The 21,504-nt window shown below is 35.3% G+C and overlaps 1 protein-coding gene across 7 annotated transcripts in view; it reads right to left on the minus strand.

Moving 5' to 3' along the window:
- Window positions 1–480: 480 nt before the first annotated feature.
- LOC135687043 (death-associated protein kinase 2) overlaps window positions 481–21,504 on the minus strand; it is a 28,352-nt gene continuing 7,328 nt past the window's right edge. For 5 of the 7 annotated variants that reach the window (XM_065203480.2, XM_089114336.1, XM_065203483.2 and 2 more), the window contains 11 exons: window positions 21,097–21,401; window positions 16,524–16,745; window positions 16,028–16,166; window positions 15,531–15,654; window positions 14,223–14,271; window positions 13,147–13,173; window positions 12,605–12,757; window positions 12,028–12,079; window positions 11,334–11,399; window positions 9,992–10,084; window positions 5,057–7,679 (listed from right to left, as the gene is read on the minus strand). In XM_065203480.2, the coding sequence (XP_065059552.2) occupies window positions 6,519–7,679; window positions 9,992–10,084; window positions 11,334–11,399; window positions 12,028–12,079; window positions 12,605–12,757; window positions 13,147–13,173; window positions 14,223–14,271; window positions 15,531–15,654; window positions 16,028–16,166; window positions 16,524–16,745; window positions 21,097–21,164 (2,154 nt within the window). In that variant the 5' untranslated portion in view covers window positions 21,165–21,401 and the 3' untranslated portion in view covers window positions 5,057–6,518. Of the gene's footprint in view, window positions 2,893–5,056; window positions 7,680–9,991; window positions 10,085–11,333; window positions 11,400–12,027; window positions 12,080–12,604; window positions 12,758–13,146; window positions 13,174–14,222; window positions 14,272–15,530; window positions 15,655–16,027; window positions 16,167–16,523; window positions 16,746–21,096; window positions 21,402–21,504 lie in introns of those variants that run through there. The other 2 variants (XM_065203488.2, XM_065203486.2) reach the window with 2 other exon arrangements.

The raw sequence follows: 21,504 nt of genomic DNA on the forward strand, positions 1-21,504 counted from the left end.
TTTTTGCTATGATGAGCGAAACAAGTTGATAAACTACTCCAATCAAAGCATGTCATAACATGTCAGGCGAAGTTACATTTTATGCTGAAAGTGTTTGAAAAGACATTGAGTTTTTTCGTGTTTTTGAATTTATATTTTCATTTTCTCTGTCTTTCTCTCTTTCTTATATCCGTAAAACAATAGCATTCGCACCTCGATCTGCATCATTGTAGGTACTAGTAGCATAGTTTCCAAATCTTTGATTGGCTGAGCGCCCAAAATTCTGCATACCTCATTAGCCAATCAGAAATAAAGAATATGACAACAAACGTGCCTCGCAGCTAAATTTAGGCCAATTTTGGACGTTTTTACCACTACCAGCAAAAAAATAATGGTGTAAAATGTGCTAAAAGATAACCTAGATTTTCTTTTAAACATTGAATCTTTGATGAATTTAAGAAAAAACTGCCGTTGTACTTAGCAAAGCAAGTTGATAAACTATGATGAGCGAAACACTAACGCGACCAAAGTTGGTTTGAATCACGAAATAAGGAGCATGGCCTTTTTATCACCGAAAAGTTTTCTTTTCACAAGAGAACTTCTCACGTTGAAATTGCATTTTGAAACAATAAAAGCATTCTTTTCTTCTGTCTCGCTGGTGCTTTTTGAGTCAGCAGGGAGGTTACCTCTACCAGGTTTCATCTCCGGAGAGAGGCCTTAAAAAACTAGTGTTCCTTCATTTCTTTAAAAGGGGATGAACTTCACCAAAGGAGCTAAAATTAGTTCGGTCGTTTACACGCTATTCGTCCATGTACAATCAATTCCTGCAGAGAGATGAGTTGGCTTTCGAATCTGCAAATGCTGTTTGTTTTAAATGTCTCTTGTGAATAGACGCACGTGAATTCCCGGTAAATTACAAGCAAAGGTATGCTAGAACACATATGGCCTCGCCGTTGCCCATATTCTAACTGATTTAGTCCAGGTAGCTGTGAACCAAGCAAAAGCAAAGACGTTTTTCTGGCGCGAGGAATTGAACCGCTGGTAAGTCGTCTTGTACCAAATCTCTATTAGATTTAGATAAATTTAGAATAAGCAACATGGGCAATCACAGGCGTTGCGGAGGCTTAATGTTTAAGGGTGCTGATTAATGGCCTTACCCGAATATTATTGCTTGATTGGGATAAAGTTGCCCGAATGGCCCCGAAATTTGATTAATTCTGCCTGATTGGGGGGGGGGGCTCTAGCCCCCGGCCCCAGTGTCTCTTACGTCTATGGGAACAATACTACGTATGCTTTGTATTTGCACATGTTCGTTGAGACTGTGCCATTCAACATACGTTTTCTTTGAGTTCGACGTCTTCTAAAAACATCTCTCTACAGCATTGTGCTTGATATTGCGGGATTTTGATCGATACTTACAGTAATAAATTTCTAGTACGATCGTTTAGCGCATTGAAAAGATTTGCTTCCCCTCGAATTAACCAGCATTTTAAAAGAACTGCATTCTGTCTAAAGGTCTTTTGAATTCTACTTTCCTATCGGTTTGAAAAAATGTTTTAAAGTTGCCTACAGACCCTAAAAACAGCAGCATTCAAACTAGACAGGTGCTGATTCTAATAGCGCTATAATGGATATACCGGCATCTTAAAGACTGGAATACGTAAGCAAAAAGAACAGGTCGAAAGTGGATTCGATAAATTCATATAATCTTCGACCTTGATGGATACGTATAGATAGATTACGAATAAATAGTAGCGATATCATCATTTTCATTTGCTGAAATAACCTAAATAGAAAGCCATAATATTTAATAACTATAATTCATTCATTTATTTAACTAACTACAGTATATATTCTTACTTTAATTATTATAAGCCCATTTTTTACGAAAACAAACCACGATGAACTTTGAACGTCAAGCAAATTTTTACTATAGCAAGTGTTAAGCATATACAATTCAAATTTTAATCATTTATCATACAGTACAGTTGTTGAATTTCATTAAACCTTCTTGTTCACACCATCTAACTGTTGAAGATGGTGTTGGAATGTTCAAAGCCATGAATCTTAAACCGAAGTTTCCTTACCAAGCATTTTAGTTTTTTTCACGGTTGTAGGTGGTCTGACCGGTTGTGACTGCTGGATGAAATCCAAAGGTGGAATGTAGTTCGTCTCCCAGTTTATTTTTCTAATGGTCCTTTGCTTCTTTCTGTCAAACACAGACTTCGCACTATTTCCACCAACATCAAGGCATGACGATTGGTTGAACTCTGCCATCTCTGGGCTGAGCCTATTTGCATTCATTCTGCTAGTGTTCATGTTGTACGTGTTGTTGTTTACCTGTAAGGAACCCTCATCACTGACAGTTGTGTTGCACCAAACGTCTGTTTTGTCTTCGGTGCGGAGTCTTACATCGGGTATCAGCTGCTTTTGAACCGTAGGGACTTTGAAGCCACTTAAGCTAAGATAATGCTCTGAAAAATGTTTACCGTTTTCCAGCGGGCTAAGATCCCCTTCAGGATCCCACGGCAAATTTTCGCTTAGAGCCGTAACCGTCTGCTCAGGCAGTAGCGTCTTTTTTGATCCAATATTGCTGGTAATAACAGCCTGGACACCGGTCTCGGCCTCAGGATAAGGAATAAGAACAGCTGTAGAATTGGCATGTTGAGCAGCCGTGTATTCTGCACTTACAAATGTCTGACTAAATTTGGCATCCTCATTTTGTGTAATAATAGTCCCATTTGATTCACATACATTCCCGATGTCTTTGGTTTCAGAGTGTACCTTTTCATCTTCCCAATTATTATTTGATAAGCCATGTTCTAGGGTTTTCTCTTCTTCAGGTGAAAATGATCTTTCCGAATCGACCGAGTTGAAATCGTTGGGCGAAGTTGGACTTGAAACACGGGACCCCTTGAAGATAGAAAAGCAGCTGTTCAGTGATAAAAATGTATGGTATTTTCCTATTCTAATAACAAAAATGAGTATTACCACGAATAATGGATAGGCTTGGAACAGAAAATCATCTAGCAAAATCATATCTAATGTTTCCCTACTCTAAGAATGATAATCACCACGAACAATTGATTCTCTGAATGGCAGTAAGAAGCTGCAAAGACGCTAGCTATCCTGGGAACCAGAGTCACAATTTCGACCGCGGAAATGGAAAACCAAGCGGAGGAGCGCCTAGTCAGATAGATATTCCACCGCTGCACCGCATCTTTCTTTTATTTTCGCGCTCAAACTCATTGTGGCTCTGGTACCAAGCATACAAGGACGCAGAAAGAGGTGCGCATTGTTAATGTATGGGTGCGAGTAAGATTTAAAGATGGGCGCTGACTAGAAAGAAAGAGCACCTTTGTGTATTCTAAACCCGAGGAGAAAGATTACTTGGAAATATTTCTTCAACGAAAAAGTGGAATTGGAAATCAGTAAGCTTATTTTTGAGAGGAGAAGTTTCATCATTTACCTAAAAAGGCTAAAATAAATTGTTTTATGATTGAAAAACACAAATGGGATGCAAGCACACTTGTTTGCTTTGGGCAAGATCTCTAACTTCAGACCAAAAAATACATTTGACTATAAGCCAATACTTTGGGATTGCCTGTGGAAAATAGATTTCGGAAAACAGGCCCTTTAGAAGTTCATGCTGTCGACGAAGAGTATTATATTAGTTAAGTCTGAGAAATAACGCATGCCGTTGCTAAATAATGCACAAATCCCTTTGCAGAGATGATCAAGAGTTGCTGAGAATTTGGCCAGCTACTTTGCGTCAGGGCTGAAATGCGTTAAAAGCGCTAGGTGTTCTAAACCAAAATCATTGAAGAAAATAGAAAAATATGCAAATTTGTAACTTTTTGACATAAGAAGCAGGAGAAAGTAGAGATAGAGAATCGATAATTTTGGGCGTACGTTTGGGTGAAGGATGCCTCCAGGCTAGATCATTATCCAGTTTTATACAACAGCGGCATTAGAGTTGAGTTGGGTACGACATACCACCCTCCCCAAATATCTCAATAGGATGGATTAAAATTTCGTCTAAATTCAGTGAGAAAATTTTTGTTCAAGGGTATTTTGATTTCGCAACTACATTTACGTTACGAAAAGTTGGTCTTTGGCGTTCCTATTGGTAAAATGGTGTTTCCTCATAGTAAAGGGTGTTTTCTGAGGGCAAAAGAGGCGTGACCTAAAAATATTTTTGTTCACGTACTGGACAATAACTAAGTGGAGAAGGTCATTGAAATAGACCCAAAGCAGTAATAATTAATTGTAAACGAAAACTGTATCTTAGCAGCAAACATGTGCATAATAAGGATGGTGATTCCGTAGATTAATATCTAGACATAAAAGGACTTCAGGCCACAGAGTTCTTTTATTTTTTTGGTTTTGTCTACATTATTTCTGCTGCCTAGGAAAGTACCAATTGTACTCCAAAACAAAATTGGTACTTTTCTAGGCAACAAGAAATAATGTAGAGCTAGTGCAGAAAAATCGTTAATAGAATATGGAAAGAATATAAAATGGTTTTCTACAAAAATCAAGGTGTTGATATGTAACATAGACTCTGGCAATAAGACTCCAATCTGTGACACAACAGCTAATAAAAAAGAGCGGTCTGAATCAGCTGGAAAGTATCTGGATACGACGACTATTTTAAAAGAGTTCCTATAAAGTTTCATCACATTCAGTTGTAATTTATACAGCATTTTCAGAAAAGATATTCTTCAGTAAGGACTCCTAAAACCTGATTCTTTTACCTTATGATTTTAACTAACATAATTTTTAATTGTCTTCTTTCGAGACTGCTTCAGTTTACAGAGGAAATGTTTTATAATTCGGAGGAATTCTATCAGCCTCCAAATTTGTTATTTGCATCATCAGCTACTGTGAGAGAGAAAATTGATGAATTGGGCAAATTGGTCGCTTTGTTTCTTCTCTTTGTAAGAGCGCCATTTCGTTTTGTTTTTTTAAATATGCAAGAAAGCGTTGAATAACATGCAGCACTGTCTTAAAATACTAATACTAAGCCGCTGCATCGGAACATACCAAAAGATTCGGTCGAAAAAAAAACAACCAATTTGCGGAGTGTATTCTAAAAAAACCAAAAATAGATTCATTCAAAAAGAACAAATGATTACGGAAGCCAATATACATATGAAGGGAGATCAAGGAGATTTGTCAAATATTATACATATATATATAAACTATATCTCGCATCTCCAGATTTTAACCGCATGAATATATAGAAATAGGTACACAATTAATATTAGTCGAATCAAATCAAAGCAAGCAGGTACAAGCAGACTTCTTCAGCGTTGGGTGCCAAGCGATTGGACAAAAGATTGTCTATCAGAGCCAGTTGTAGAATCTGTGGCATTTCTGGCTCTCAACTTCAACTTCGATAAAGTGGAAGAAGACAAGCCAAAAATTAATCTCCACTAAAATCACAATGGCACAACGGGCATCAGATTTGTTGGTTATCAACAAAATATCAGTACATCATAGACTTGTAAATTTTGATGAGTTGCGGAATATTTGCAAAATGCGGATAAACCTGCAATATTTCATCCTTTTCTCGTGGCAAACTGAATTCTTTCAATATGGCGCAACATGAGCATGCGCAAAAAGGGGTTAATTATGCAGTTCAGTATACAACCAAGTTCTTGGTCAAACAAACAAATTTTAAGCAAATTCTTCATAGATTTGGAATTGGTATCTGAATTGGTATTGGAAATGGTGTTAATGGAGTTGGAAACAACGTTTATTCTAAATAGCTCTCAATATTTTGCATTAGTCTTAAAACGTTCGGTTGAATTCTGCAAAATGATAGAGACTAAAGCACGCTCTTCTTAAATTCTAACATTAGACAAGGAGGTTATGAATTCGATTCAATCATTTTGTGTCTTGTAATGCTTGTTTCAAGTGAAATAGTTTCCAATACCTAATTTAAGTGTAACGGTGTCGAAAATTCATTTCAAGATTTCGACCTTTGCCCACATAACTTGAAAAACATCATGATATACCCCCAAATTTAAGTGGAAACAGATTACTGGTTCACGGATTTTGAGACCACAAACAAATTACATTTATATCAATAACATTTGACAAAAATTCCCTTTACGATTTTCAACAAAGTTCTAATATAGAGAGATTTTGCCAAAATAAAGTGAAAAGATCTATAAAAATTGTAAAGCTATGAAGTTAGAAATATCAGAATTAGCCAGAAATATAGAAGTCTCCATAGCTGAGGTGGCAAATTAATTTGCTGCAGTTCAGCTCTGGCGCGACTGACGAGCAAGGATGTGACTGTCCTATGGCATTGTGTGTGCATGTGGGCGATGCATTTGGTGCAATTGAAAACCACGGTAGACCTTGGTATGTGTCCCTAATCCTTATAAATTTCAATTATTATAGAATAACTGAGTACCATAAACTCTGAAATCAAATCTTTTTCAAACCAATAAAATAGTAGGTATTGAAACATGTTGAATCTATTTAATCATCAGATTAAGAAACTTATGAAACATTGAAGAATTTCTTCAGATGTTGTTATTTTCCGGCTTGATGAACTCGATTACAACCAAGTCACCTTCATTTGTTGCAGTGACGGCCTTCATCTTAACCCCATCTTCATTATCGTTAGCAACGCCAACCTTTAGTTCCACAGGATCCATACGGATTAATGATTCTCTTTGTCTGTCATCTCTGTTTTTATTCGTTGTTGCGTCATCGTTTGTTTTCAAAGTAAAAGTCACTTCTTCACTTTTATCACAAACATTAACTGGCTTTGGAATAGTGACTGTAAATTTGCTTGCACTCTGTATATCATCGACCTTTATCTCTTTAACTGCCACATTATTTTTTGCCACATTATTTTTTGACTCTTGCAAAGTCAGTGAAGGACCTTTCAAATTAGTCTGAGGCGGAAGTTCTTGCTCACTAAGACCATAACTGTCTAAACTGATTGTTGTGGGGAAACCAATCTTAACTATTGTTTCAGTACCTGGAGCTCGTTTCTGTGATGGTATGTTATCAGAACAAGGTGTTTCCAAGATGTAGCTTTCCTCAAACCTTTTAGAAGAGTCAGTCCTACTCTCCGAATTATGGTGATCGCCGATAGATTCTTCTTTCTGATTTCCGTCTTCGTTGCTTTTCAAATTATCATCGCCAACAAAAGGAATCGAAAAGGTTACAAGCCCAGCTGAATCAACATTTCCAGAACCCTGCCCAAAATTACCACGTATTGTGACTGCCTCGCCGACATACCTTTTAACATTGGGGCTTCCAAAACTAACCGGTTCTGTGTTACTTTGTCCAGCAACAGTAACTCTTTCCACGCTGTCAACAGCATCTGTTTCTATTGCATCGATTGATAGTTGATCTAGACCATCAATAAGCAAGACATCACCTTCACTTTGACTACCAAGACTTGGACTATCGTCTAGTGGTTGTGATTTGACAACTACCTCAGATTCACTGCTTTTTAACAAGCCATTATCAACGTCAGCTTTATCGCTTCCTAGTCCATCTTCCTGCTTTGAAGAGTCAACACATTTCGAGACTGGCTTCTTTGCCTCGGCCTGATCGTCAGCAACATGTTTATTCACGTCTACGTGATTAGTAAACATAGGCAGATTTTCGTTAGCTGCCTTGATTAAGTTACGAAGGGATGGGCCACCATTTTCATTTGATGATTCTCCCTAGAAATTGAAAAAACCATCCACATATTAATATGTGAGAACTTTTTGATAAAGTTGATAGGATACATTAAAATGAATTCATGAATGCCGAGCAAAAAGTAAATGATACAGTTAACAAGATATAAAGATTAAGTTCAAAAAATATTTCCCTTCAAATTTCTTTATTACATTTAACTATTCGCTATCTTGTAATAGCTGAGTGTAATAACTATTTTTGGCCTATCGGTCAACATCGTTGCCACAGTACAATAGACCATCTTGGGGTTCGCGACGCAGTCTTTTGCTCGATAGCTATTTCAAATCGCTCGAATGGTGTAAAACAGCGGGAAATTCATGGTGGATAGTGGCTGTTCTTCAGTTATTTGGCCGTAAAACCTTTTTAGAAAAGATAAAGAAGCTTCAAGAAAAAAATCTTTTTCTTCGTCTGTGAATTTCGTTTATTAATAAGGGACTTTGTTTGAGCTGCAGAAAAATTTATAAATCTCGTTGATATAGGCCACTATTGTATTTAATGCGGCTTTTTCTCCACTTTTTTCATGGCTCCGCGAACTTTGAGATGGTCTATCAAAAGGCAAAAAAGATAAATAACTTTTAAGTTGAAAAGAAAATAATTTCACCTCAAAAAAGATGCGAAGATAATAAGAAAATAACATGTGAATCAAGTGCATTTATATCTCCGTTTTAAATAGGTAAACAAAAAAATTAACATAAAATTTAAACGGCTTATACATATCTGGAGGTTATCAAAGATATTTCTATGGCTTAGAAAAGATTATTAGTCAGTTAGTGAAAGCTTCAATGACGCCATGAAAATTAGTTTAGTTTTGTATCATGTCGTGCCATTAAGTGTAAGTCGTTTGTAGTTCGGTATGGCGTAGTTTATTTTATTACAGCGTTGTGTGCTGTCTTGGAGGGTTATGTTGAGTTTTTCTTGGTGTTTTTAGTAAAATGCAGACTACAGCCTACGGTTTTTGATGTTGTGTTGTGATTAATGTGCTCTGCTTTGTTCTATTTTGTTGTGCTGTATTGTTTTGTGTTGTTTTGTGTTGTTTTGTGTCGTGTTGAGTTGTGTTGTATTTTGTTGTGTTCTCACAGGCTGTTTTGTGTTGCGTTGTGTTTGTTGTGTTGTGTTGTTTTATGTTGTGTTGAGCTGTATTGTATTTTGTTGTGTTCTCGCAGGCTTTGTTTTGTTGCGTTGTGTTGCGTTTGTTGTGTTGTGATCTTTTGTGCTGTGTTGTGCTGTGTTGTGCTGTGTTGTGTTGTGTTGTGTTGCCTTGTGTCGTATTTTTTTGCTTTCTGGCAGGCTGTGTTGTGTTGTGTTGTGTTGTGTTGTGTTGTGTTGTGTTGTGTTGTGTTGTGTTGTGTTGTGTTGTGTTGTGTGTGCTGTGCTTTGTTTAATTGTGCTGTGTTGTGTGATGTTTTTTGTGTCGTGTCGAGTTGTGTTGTTGTATTTTGTTGTGTTCTGGCATGCTGTGTTGTGTTCCGGCATATTGTGTTGTGTTATGTCCTGGCATGTTGTGTTACGGATTTTAAGAGGAGGTTATTTTAGCTAGCGTAGAAGGTGCATATATAGGTGTTATTTTGTTAAAATGTATAGTTGTAAATTTATATTTATTAAAATTACAATGATTTATACATTACCATTTTATTTTTGATCAACCATTTGTCAAGCTGAGTGCAGATTCCAATAGGATCAGTTTTATCCGATCAGTATAATAACGAATGACTGCACTCTTCCAAATTTCGAAGATTCACAAGATCTTCAACCACTTGTTAACGTTTTCATCACACAACTATCAGAATGGTGATTTTTTCAAGCTTTATTTTAAAGTGCAAAAACAATACAAAATTTCAGGTTGCAAAGATTATTTTTCTCGATAACTAAACTCCAAGAACAACACTTTCAACCAAAACAGTAACAGCAACAGCAACAAAAACAGCTACACCAACAACAACTAACACCACAACAACAGCAACAACAACAACAACAACAGCACAGGCAATGACATCAGCTCTAAAGATTTTATGCTGTTCACTGAATTTCATGCGACATCCTTTAAAAAATGCGCGTAAAATCATAATAGATTGGGATAATTAATGGCTGGACATTTATCTTCACGCCTATTGAATAATTTTCGAATACATATCTCTATGGCTAAGATTAAAAGTAGCTTTTTTTTGATGCATTGATTTCAATTTTATAACTAATTAAAGTTAAGTGCAAGTGCAGCTAAAAGAAAAATAGTAACAAAATAAACTTAAATAAAGCAATATATAAAAAAATAAATTTATAAGTAGAAATAAATTGCCACCTCGTCTCCGCTAACATCTGATGTGGGGCTTGGAGTGCTGTTCCGACAGAGAATCTTCAGTCTACTGATTGTGGACACCAGTTTGAGGGATTGCTAGTATAAAAAGAAAACAAAAGCTGAAAACTTAGTTATGAAAGCTGTTTCACGTGGACAGTTAGACTTTGTAAGATATAATAGACAAAGTTGTGATTGGTTAGCATAGGGAATGTTAGACGATGCAAGGTTAGGTTGAAACATTTTGCGTCATGATAAACTAAAAAATACTAGACATTAATACGTGATAATATGCTAAATTATGTTAGATAATTTGGAATTTGGAAAGGGTATATTTTGTAGAAAAGTGCTCGAATCTTTTTAATATGGAGAGATGGGAGAGCAGAAAATCATCCTACATATGACATAACGGGTAATTTTTCGAAAGGGGGAAACTGTTCATGTCACAGTAATAAGGTAAGAAGCTACCAAATAAGTTGGGGCTTGGAGCAGTTTTGAATTACGATGCAGGTCCAGGGGTTTGCTCAACCTTTGGAGAATTATTCAAAACTTTTGTTTTCAGCAATGATTGCATATCTGTAAGGCATTTTACGTGTACTACAAAATAATTAATCTATAATATCAGGAAGAGTATTCCTTAGATTTGCCAAGGCTTGTTTTAGGCGGAAGAGAAAATATCATAGAAAAGGGAGGCGCTTCCATCACATATCTTATTCACAATTCCAATTCACCAGCTTAACTGTGTTTGGCAGTCTTTCCTTGCAAACAATTTCAAAAAAAGATTGATTGAAATATCAGGCAGGCACGTATGCACACAGACTCCTTTGCTAGATTCGATATTGACAGGCTCAATAAAGGCTTCAACAGGATGTTAATACATGTTCACGTTGAACTTGGAATAACTCGCTTCATTGTGTAATGTTGTAGAAGACTTGCTGGCTCCCATATATACGGCCGCTTGCCGTATATATGGGAGCCGGCAATGATATGATTGGTTATAGTAAGCTACGTTTGGCTTTGCTTCGCAAGACTTTGACTGGTGATGCTTGGTTCAGCAGCGTTGGGATACACACGTTTAAGCTAAACCTGGTTTGGCTACAGACCTTCTTGGAAAATTTAGTTACAAGAATTATATCCAGTGAATCTATGTTGGCAGCCAATTTCTGCTGTTAAGGAATATAAAGATATCCATTTTATCATATCAATGCCTCTTTTCACGACTTCATTTTTATCTATCTTTTAATAACCTGAACCATCAGCTGAATGCTCTGATATATTGTATAATAACAAAACATACAGTAATAAAACGTGAAACATTCCTTCGAACAAAATTCTGGAAACTGCTTACCTTCCACCTCCTCCTCGCTACAAAAGCACGCATCTTCTGTGTATCAATAACTGAATTTTCATCTTTCTAAAATGAAAGCAAGATAAAAAGTTTCTGTTAAGAATTGATAAGCTAGCTAACGACATAAAGTTCTAAAGAATACACGAAAGAAGGCACTAACATGCTGTATGTTTGCATTTTGGCACAAACAACAATGGAAACAGAGAAACAAAACAACAGAAGCCATAACCATGATGTTTGGAACCCAAATTTTATGAAAGTCGAGAATACACAAGTAACTACCGTTGGCAAAATTTGACAAAATTTAGAATTCACACGTTATGGTATGTCTGATGCACACCTGCTGAGAGTCACAAAAAGTGTCCTTGAGAATTTAATATTCACAAAAATTAATTTCTTCCCAACATGTTCTTAAAAAGAATGCGTTGAAAATTTCCTCCTCTTAACAGCAGCTGCAATCTGAAAGACTGCATCATGCCAGAGCTACTCATGCCTATAATGGTTACATTAATAAGAAGTCGTTTAATCCTGTCGACAACTAATAAATGAATTATGTGTACAAATATGTATTGCAACTTGAAACTATAAGTAATAAATCCTGACTGGGCTGGGTACAAAACATAAAAGTAATAAATATAGTCAGTTACATAGACTAGTTATATATTTGAAATTTACTTCAGCACTGTCAACAAACCTCTAAAGCTATCCATGGGTGGTTTAAGGAATCTTGAACTGTGTTTCGGTCTCTAAAAATAGGTATTTGCATGCATCAGTGGCCGAAAATTAATGCTTTTTGACGAACATAATTATAATGTATGACACAACAATTAATGTCAAAACTTGACTTAATTACTGAGTTTTTACCCAGAAAGAGTAAAAGGCTGAATAGAAAAAGGCTCCATAGAAGAGGGTTTTCACACCAGCCAGAAACCGCCTGAAACTTGATGACACAATAAGCAAACTTACTGATTGCTCAAAGTCTTTACAAGCTTTTCATTTTGGAGGCATAGTATTTTTTATGGTATATTCAAAAAACAAATTAATTTTTTTTGTAAAAACGAATGCTGCTAAAGAAAAGGATAGTAGAATTAACTGGAAGTACTCGAGGAGGGGAGAGGGGACAGATTACCCCAACTAAACATCTTCCTAGAACAAACCACTGTAGAGCAACAAATGAGCAAGCAAACAGAATCAAAATATAAAATAACGCATAAAAATATGAACAATTAAGATAAAGATAAAGCAAGAAAGCTTCAATTTTGAGCACTCACTTTGGATTCTTGACCAACAGCTTCTCTATAAAATCTTTAGCATTTTTGGTGATTTCATCGAAGTATTCGTCGTCGAACTGATACTCGCACGAAGAGATATTCTTATATGTTTCCTGATCATCATCGCCAAGAAACGGAGATGCTCCACTAAGGCTAGACAAAAACATTTGACGTTCAATTATTGGTCGAAGATGGAGCGAGTTTGAATCATACCTACTCTATGGGTAAAGACGTCAAACGAAAGAGCCTAAAGATAATATTCACAATTGATAAAACTGACAAAAAAATTATGAAAGGGTCTAATAACTCTTTTAGCAAAAAGTAACCAAAAGTCGAAATGCAATTACCAATCATTTACTGAGAACAATATTTTCAGTTTATTATAATGAAGGGTCTGAGATCTTTTGGAAGAAAAGAAATTTTTACTCAGTCTAAAAATGTTATGTAGGTCAGTCTAAAAATGTTATGTAAGAGAGAAACAAAATTAATTCTTGGTTATTAATATGCAGTATTAAGCGCTATGAATTAAGACCATTACTTACAGAATATACGTCACAACACCAAGAGCCCTAAAATTAGAATAAAAATTCTACATGATAAAAGGAAAACGATTCATAATACACATTTATATTTAAATGGGTCATCAGCAGGAAAATACATTCGCCATTTCAATGGCTTTCAAATAGAAGGAAATCTGAAAGATTCTTTTGCTGTTTAGAGAAGGAAATAAAAAGAAATGCTTAACAAAGACTCTGAAAAAATAATCAAAGGGTTTATCGAATATTTTTGCTAAATCTCTTCCTAACAAAGGCAATCATCATTCAATATTTTTCAACAGCAACTCCGTAATAGGGGGAATGCATTTTCCTCACCCCTTCATCTCATAATTGTAATATTTAGAATTTGCTAACTTGGGCCCTTGGCAACTATAGGCTGCCTAACATTTCCAAACTTTTGTAACTGAGCTGAAATAGAGGAAGTCAAAAAGCAAGAGTCATTTGGGCCCATAGATCTCCCCAATTTCTATATAGTTTAGCACACTGTTTCAACGATGCAATCAAGCCAGCATCCCGAAACAAATTGGTCAATAATGAAAGGAGGTGCGAACTTCCTTATAGGATTAATGGTGTGAAAAACATTATATCCTGAAAGTTGACCATCCTGGTTTAAGCCATTTGAAAATATTATGTTATCTCTACTCCCCTCTTAATGTAAAACTTGGAAAAGACATGGCTCCAAGCTGGCGATTGTAAACAATATATCGAGTACTTTTAGTAATTAAAAGAGGGCTATCGACATAAAGGAAAATATTAGACTATATCTTTTAAACAATCTTAATGCTCATACCAGATCCTTGTTAGCGGTAACAAAGACCTAATTACCTAACACTAAGAAGTCTAAGATAAAGATATATCACATAAAGTCCTTTGATGGTTTTCTCGTTTAAAGGGTTTTTAATTTCTATAAAAATTTGATCACATATGCAGTATCGTTATTAGCAAACATGCAAGCACGATGATTTCTTGTTTGAACTGTTTTTAAAACGTTAAAATATAAACAATTTTCGATACAATGCGTCAAAAGTACAGGTACTTTAAAATATTTTTAACGAACTTACCACATGTCAGTGTAGAATCCAACAATATCGTAGTGAATGACCTCAGGTGCTGCCGAAAAAGCATGGATGTTCACATTATATTAACATTTCTCATCAGTGTTTCAGTTGGCACTGGTGTTTATAGAATAAATACATAAATGTTTCTTGATGTTCAAAATAAGCAAATCATTCAAGGATAAAAGACCAGATTATTCTCAATATTTCATGGATATAATTCCTTGACTCATTGATACAAGTGCGGGTTGTATCTTTTGAAAGTGTATCATGGCCTCAGTCTTAATCCTACGTTACTTTCTTGTACTCACCATGTTGATTCTTGAGAACCTTTTAGCAAATAATTTGATATTGTAATTCAGAAGACTTGGTTGGCAAAACAGTTTTATATGTTTGTTCAGCAGTATCTTTAGTAAAATCCTTTTAGTCGAAAATGACAAGTTTAGTACTGCGCTTTTGCGTGTACATTTTTCAGTGTAAAATTATTGTAAAAAATATTTATGCAGCCAATACTTTTACTACTATAAGCCTTTAAAGGCAGTGTGTCGTGCTGCTCATTGGCAATTGTTTGTTGAATTTCGAGGGTCCTCGAAATTAGAAAAACATGAAAAATTAGTACAACTGATCAATAGCAAGAAAGAGGCGACCTTTGTTACGAAATGAAAACTCACTGAAATAGAAATTTTGTTCTTTGTTTCGATAAACCAATGAACGGCGCTACGTGCTGCCTTTAAATTGGGAATTCATCAAGAAAAGGAAGCTAGTCGTTGCTGATTATAAGAATGCTAAGAATTAACTATTGTTTAAATTATCTATAGTAGACACCTAATAGATGAGATCAAAAAACTCTGCAAAAGCTCCGAATTACATTAAGACTCATACATCAGCAAGCAATTATACACCATCATTATCATCTAGAAATTCATCAAAAACGCCAAGGACAATGATATTCAATCGTTAGCAAAAAAATTGCTTGAGAACATCTCGCTGTTTGCATCGAAAGCATGTTGCTGTGTTCTCGCATAACATTTAACTCTAAACGATTCATTACATCGAAGCCATGAGGTAGATTCATCTGCAGACCCACGAAACAATTTTCGTCAAAACAATTTAAATACAACGGAAATTTATGTTTCACATTCAAAAATGAAAAGCTGAAAGCGGCGTGCTTAAAAATTGATACATTGTTGAGAACAATCTCTTTAAAAATTCCATTTCTTTGTACGATCAAAGATATGAAAGAATCTTATCGCTCTGATGCAACTCTTTAAAAGCATGTCGTAATAGCCATGGGAATAATGACTATTCATTTACCTGCAAATTCAGGTGTTCCCATCATTTCTCTGATTTCCTTGCCAGGCTCGATCATCTTTGCCAGCCCAAAATCAATCAGTTTAATCGTTTTACTTCCCGGATACTGAAGCACAATATTCTCGGGCTAAAATGTAATGAGTCATCTTCTTTAATAATAAAGAGCTAATATAAACAAATATTGTTGAAAGAAGTAATGGATGTGAAGTACTATGAAAGCGTCTCGCTGATCGATGTTTGGGGAAGGATGAATAAACGATGATTGGTGATTGGTGATTGATGAATAAACGACGATTTGTGATTGGTGACTGATGAATAAACGACGATTTGTGATTGGTGACTGATGAATAAACGACCATTTGTGATTGTTGATTGATGTTGATTCACCGTGGTGATGGTGACGATGATAATAATAATAATAAGAAATATAAAGACAAAAAGAACTAAAATCACGATTGCAGCTTTTGGAATAGTTTTGAAAAAGTGATGGGCGTAATTACCTTTAAATCCAAATGCACAATATTACGTTCATGCATGTGTTGAATGGCATTGAGCACTTGCTTTGTATAGTGACAAGCATCTTTCTCTAAAATAAACTCCTCTTTTGCAATTTCTTCAAACAATTCTCCACCAGTTAATCTATGGAAAATAAAAAAGAAATATATTCAAAAAATCTTAGACCTGAATCGAGACCTGAATGAAAAGAATACTCACGAGCGTATAAAAAAGTTACTATCGGGTGCTTTATGGTCATCTGAGTAAGTAGTCAGATACCATTGCTCGCCTTTCAAAATACTCGTCTTTCGGAATAGATTGCATCGTTTCAATATCGTTTTTATCATAAACTTTTTAGAATGAAAAACCAAAACGATATCTGCAGCTCAATAAAACGGCATTTAGCATTCCGCAACACAAAAAACCATAAATTTTATTTACTATCACATTATAGTCAAAGGTACTATCACAAACAAAGAATCAATCTAAATGATCACTCACAATTCCATGATCAAAGTTATATTTGTCTTTGTTTCAAAAACATCATAAAGTTTAATGATAGCTTCGTGATCTAGGGCTAACAAAAGTCCAGCTTCGATTTCGACGGCCTCCTTGCTCATGCCTCGTTTGCTTGCCTTGCTCCTCTTTTTGGTGATGCATTTTGCTGCATATTCTTCGGATGTCTCCTTCTTTTCGCACCGCTTTACGACAGCAAAATTGCCCCTGGAAGACACGAAAGGTGTTTCTAAGCAAATCAAATGTATTATTAGTATCAATAACGGTCGATACAATAGCAAGTTAAAATATTCTGAATTATCGATCGTTCTTTTGGCTTGAAAAACGATTGGTACATCTCAAATTTTAATCAGTTTTCTTCATTTTCAGTTGTCAATACATATAAACAAAAGATATACATTAGGAATCATTCGGGGCAAGTCATGAATAGTACAAACAACTCTTTAACAGCCAGAATGCTCACCAATTCAGGATCGAAAAAAATAAACAGTTATACAAACACAGGTTCGATCCCAAGTTCATGCTGTAAAGCCCTTCAATTTAAGAGCAAAATATCTATAAACCAGATGTGAAACATCATAGGATGCCACAATATTCGTAGAAATACTTTCAAAAGAACAATGTTTCGAAGGATAATGAAGAGAAGTTTAGAGATCTGCCACAAATCGCCCAGCATTATCTCAAGTAAACGCTGGGAAAGCATCCTATTTTAACAGCAGTGAGTCGGGCCTATAAACTTTTGAAATCAAAATACTCTGACCGGTTTAGACTTATAATATTGAAAAAATTGAATTCATTTTAAGAATCTAACGGCGATAATCACTTCCAATCGCTCACAAGAGGTATTATTAACCTAGAGAGAGCGTACGATTTCAGCAGGGTCTTTGCTAAATTGAAATTGCTCTGCATGGATTCCAAGCGCTCTCCTTTCTTTTAAAACAGCATACAAAAATAGCCAATAGCTCTTTAAGTATCGGGCGTTTTATCATCTTGATTTGGATTTGGAGACCTCCTTTACGAAGCAAAAAGCAAATATGTGGGTGTACCAAATTGAGTGAAGGAAACGTTCGATTATTTTTCCATATTACGATTGACAGTCGGCAACATTGAAAGGTAAAAACTAAGACCTAGCAAAAATTTTTGCTGATCCTTTCAAGTTATCTTTAATTCAAATAAGATTAAAGAAAGCAAAGGACCATTGCCATAGAAGCTTTTGAAAACATAGTATGACAAATTAAAAGAAATGGCAACGTCTTTTTTTCTTCAAGACTTTAGGAAACAAAGACAGCAAGGCAGGTCACCCTTGGTTGGATCCCACATCAAAAGAAGAAATGTCTTTATAGATTCAATAGATATAGGTTTTATATAAGTTTAGGATTGACAATTAACTTTAAACATAAAACAAGTCTAGTTTCACTAGCCCCTGTTTGAATAGCCTACGAAATTTGAAAGCGCTGCCAGAAACTTCGAAAACAAATTCAACCCTCTTTCATGATAAACTGGATAATCGTCAATATCTGGGTCGGTTTATTCCATGTCAAAACACTGTGCTGTCAACAATCAGGAACTTTCTTCTAGACAACGCTGTAATTCCAACCCAAAACAAGTCAAAACACGCCAAAACGAGCTTTCTGTTGAGATAAGCTTTGCACCAATGCTGTAGTCTAGTTTACTCAGATCAAAGTTTACTTAGTTTTGAAATGATTATTGTTATAGTGTAAATGTCCTGCCTCTTGACTTTAAAAGCCTGAGATCTGTCTTGTTTACTGTCGAAAAAACAAAAGTTTACACTCGACCCTGCTGTCAATGACGTCTGTATCTGCTGCTTATAACAAAAAAAGGCAAGCACGACCGCTGGCTTATTCCCTTTAAGACAAGATACGTCTCGTGGTTTGAAATGCAGTTTTTGAGGACGAAAAGGACCATTACAAAGGCTCTGAATCTACTGGAACGCTAGTAGGAATGTAGCATGTTGGAGCCACTTTTTTCTAAAATATTCTTACTCTTGGAAATTTCAACTTTATCCAGTAACTGGATGAACATTGCTTTATACTTTGTCTACATCTGCTCTACTTATAATAAAAATTTACATTGTGCTACTTGTGTTACACTTTAAAATCCTCAACAAGGCTCTGTAAAGAAAGTATTTTGTAACCACCTTTAATTATTGAATTATGTCACGTTTAAATTGCTACATTGAACAATTGCTACATTAACATTGCTACATCTCCAGACAAATTAGAACTATGAAGCCCTTAAAGGTGAAATTTACACTTGACAAACAAGAGCCCCCCGAATTACGCCAAAAAGGGTTTTAGGCTTTGGTTCAAAAACTCTATTTCCAAACACAATCTCAGGTGAAGAGCTCTACAGTATGTGGCTAGAAGCTAATTTGAATACCAATCAGTTCTGCTCAGGCCAAAGCAGGGACACAATAAAGACTATGAAGCTATCTATAAAACATTTTTATTGATTAGTGTCTTTTATATCTTGTTGCTAGCTGTTACTCACTGGTGAGAAAATTAAAGTGAAAACCATGAGGTACATTCTTTGAGGCCATCTGCTCGACGGACAAGAAATCTTTGAGATCTAACTGACGTAATTCCAATCAAAGAAGTGTAAGTCTTTGATATGTTTTTCTCTGATAATTTGTACACGCTATTGTACCAATTCATTGGTTACAAAGCTTGGAACATTGAGAGCAGGGGAAGGGAGCTAAAAAATTCACGGAAACCAAAAATCTTTTTATCGATATGCAACAGTGAGTTGTAGCTAACACGACCTGTTGCATAATATGCACGGTCAAGTTTAGTAGTTAAAGTCACTGAACGTTGTAATATTTGTAATTTTTACCGTCAAGAATTCAATTCAATAAATCACTTTCATATCACATACTGGGTCGCCCGCTCATTAGTCAACCTACTTTGAAACTTCTCCTAAATAATTCTGCTTCAATGTATCGTTTTAATCGTGTTTTTCTTGTTGCTGTATCAATAATTTATTCAGCTAATTTTTGGATTGTAGCAGAATTCGAATGAATTAAATTGAATGGAAATGAAATGAAATGTAATGAAAAGGAAATGAAATGAAATGTAATGAAATGAAATGAAATGAAATGAAATGAAATAAAATGAAATAAAATGAAATGAAATGAAATGAAAAGGAAATGAAATGAAAAAGAAATGAAATGAAATGAAATGAAATAAAATGAAATTAAGTGTGATGAAATGAAATGAATTGTAATAAAATGAAATCAATGAAATTAGAAATTTGCGTGCATACAAATTGCATTCAAGAAAATTAGCTCTGTCTTAAACACTCAAATGCACAAAGGTATGCAAAATGAATATAACGTTTAATAAGACGACAAAGCAACCAAAGAACAATCGAATCCATTTTATCTCTTAATGTTGACCAGACGTAGGACATATGCAAATTTCACAGTTACATTCACAGCAAAGTTACAATTGAGCATATAACTAGTAGGCCTACAACAATTTCTTTTGAAGTTTTCCAATAAAAATGGCAAAAAGGAATGTCTGTTGGGAAAATAACTTTTTAAAGCCATTGTACGCTGACATTTGTTCTTGTGACCCTTCATTTTCCAATCAATTATTAACTAAAGTTACAGGTCTGCTGCCTCACATTCTTTCTTTCAAATGAATTGGTACTGTAGCCTGCATACTTACCACCGTTTTCTGCAAGGGTCGTAGGAAGTGTTCAAACATGACCATGCATTGTTTGAAAATGGGTGAAAATAAACACAACAATCGATTCCCTAAAACGGTTATGTTGTGAAATGAAATTTCCATTCACCAATCACAAACATAAGATGCTCAGAAAGTAGTCCAAATGATACATTACTTACACAACCTTTTACTACTGGGCATATCAAAGCAACTATGCCCAAAAATACTTAACCATGGTATAGGAAAAAAACTATTTTTAAATCCGAAAGAGATGAATAACGGAGAAGGGGGAAATCCTAGGGGATAGCATTACCATTTTTCACGTGAAATTTGGGGAATTGTCCGTTCCTAAGTCTTCTATATCATCAAATTTCGTTTCGTATAAGAAGAAAGCTGATTTCAATTTCGTCAAAAAATTGCCGATATTCGTGTTCAGTTTATACGAAGCAACCTCCCTCCCCCCATCCCCTCCGGATAAGGTTCAACTTAACAACACAGTGGGAACTTTCCTTTTTTACTTATTTAGAGATTTAGAGCTAACTTAAGAAACAATAAACAAATGCTTAACCTAGTTGAACTTAGACAAAGAAAACGACCAAAGATAATTGGCTGAAAGAGGATAAAATGTTTTCTATTATCCCAAAAAAATTACACACCTTTAACTTTAACTGAATCATAAACTTAAACTTTAATTGAACTTCAAATATTTACTTTTGACTTTAAGAATGATGGCTACTTGGCAGAACATTCACTATTTGGGCGTTTCAATGAACACTAAATCAAACATTGAAAACACATCTAAGACCAAGTTGTCTTTTTCTGACAAGTTTCAATTATTAATACAGCTATAAAAACGAAAATTATCATACCTTCCAAGCTCCTCTTTGAGTTCATAGAAGTCCTCTAATGGCTCCGTCTGGAATATTATAGTATCCATACCGAAAAGGCCACTTCTGTCTATAAGCTGTCTTTCTTTTGATTAAGTCAAGCAGTAAAATGAAATTGTCTTTCTGTTAGCTTGAAATTTGACGCAGCTGAACTCATCGATTACAATCCGTTGGTAGAAATTAAGCGAAAACTGAGCCAATTAAATATTGATGACTGATGCATGGCAAATCTGAGATATACCCAAACGTCCACTCGAGTTCTCCGATCTCGTCTTCAGCAGAACCTGCTATAATAAGAATAAGGTCGCTTGAATTAGGCAGAATGTCAAATATACCGTAAACTGCATATAAACAATGGAACCTGAGATCCGATTTTGTACCCACTAAGAT

Source organism: Rhopilema esculentum, chromosome 20, assembly GCF_057945365.1.
Source record: "Rhopilema esculentum isolate cy_ngs chromosome 20, ASM5794536v1, whole genome shotgun sequence".
Taxonomy (NCBI): domain Eukaryota; kingdom Metazoa; phylum Cnidaria; class Scyphozoa; order Rhizostomeae; family Rhizostomatidae; genus Rhopilema; species Rhopilema esculentum.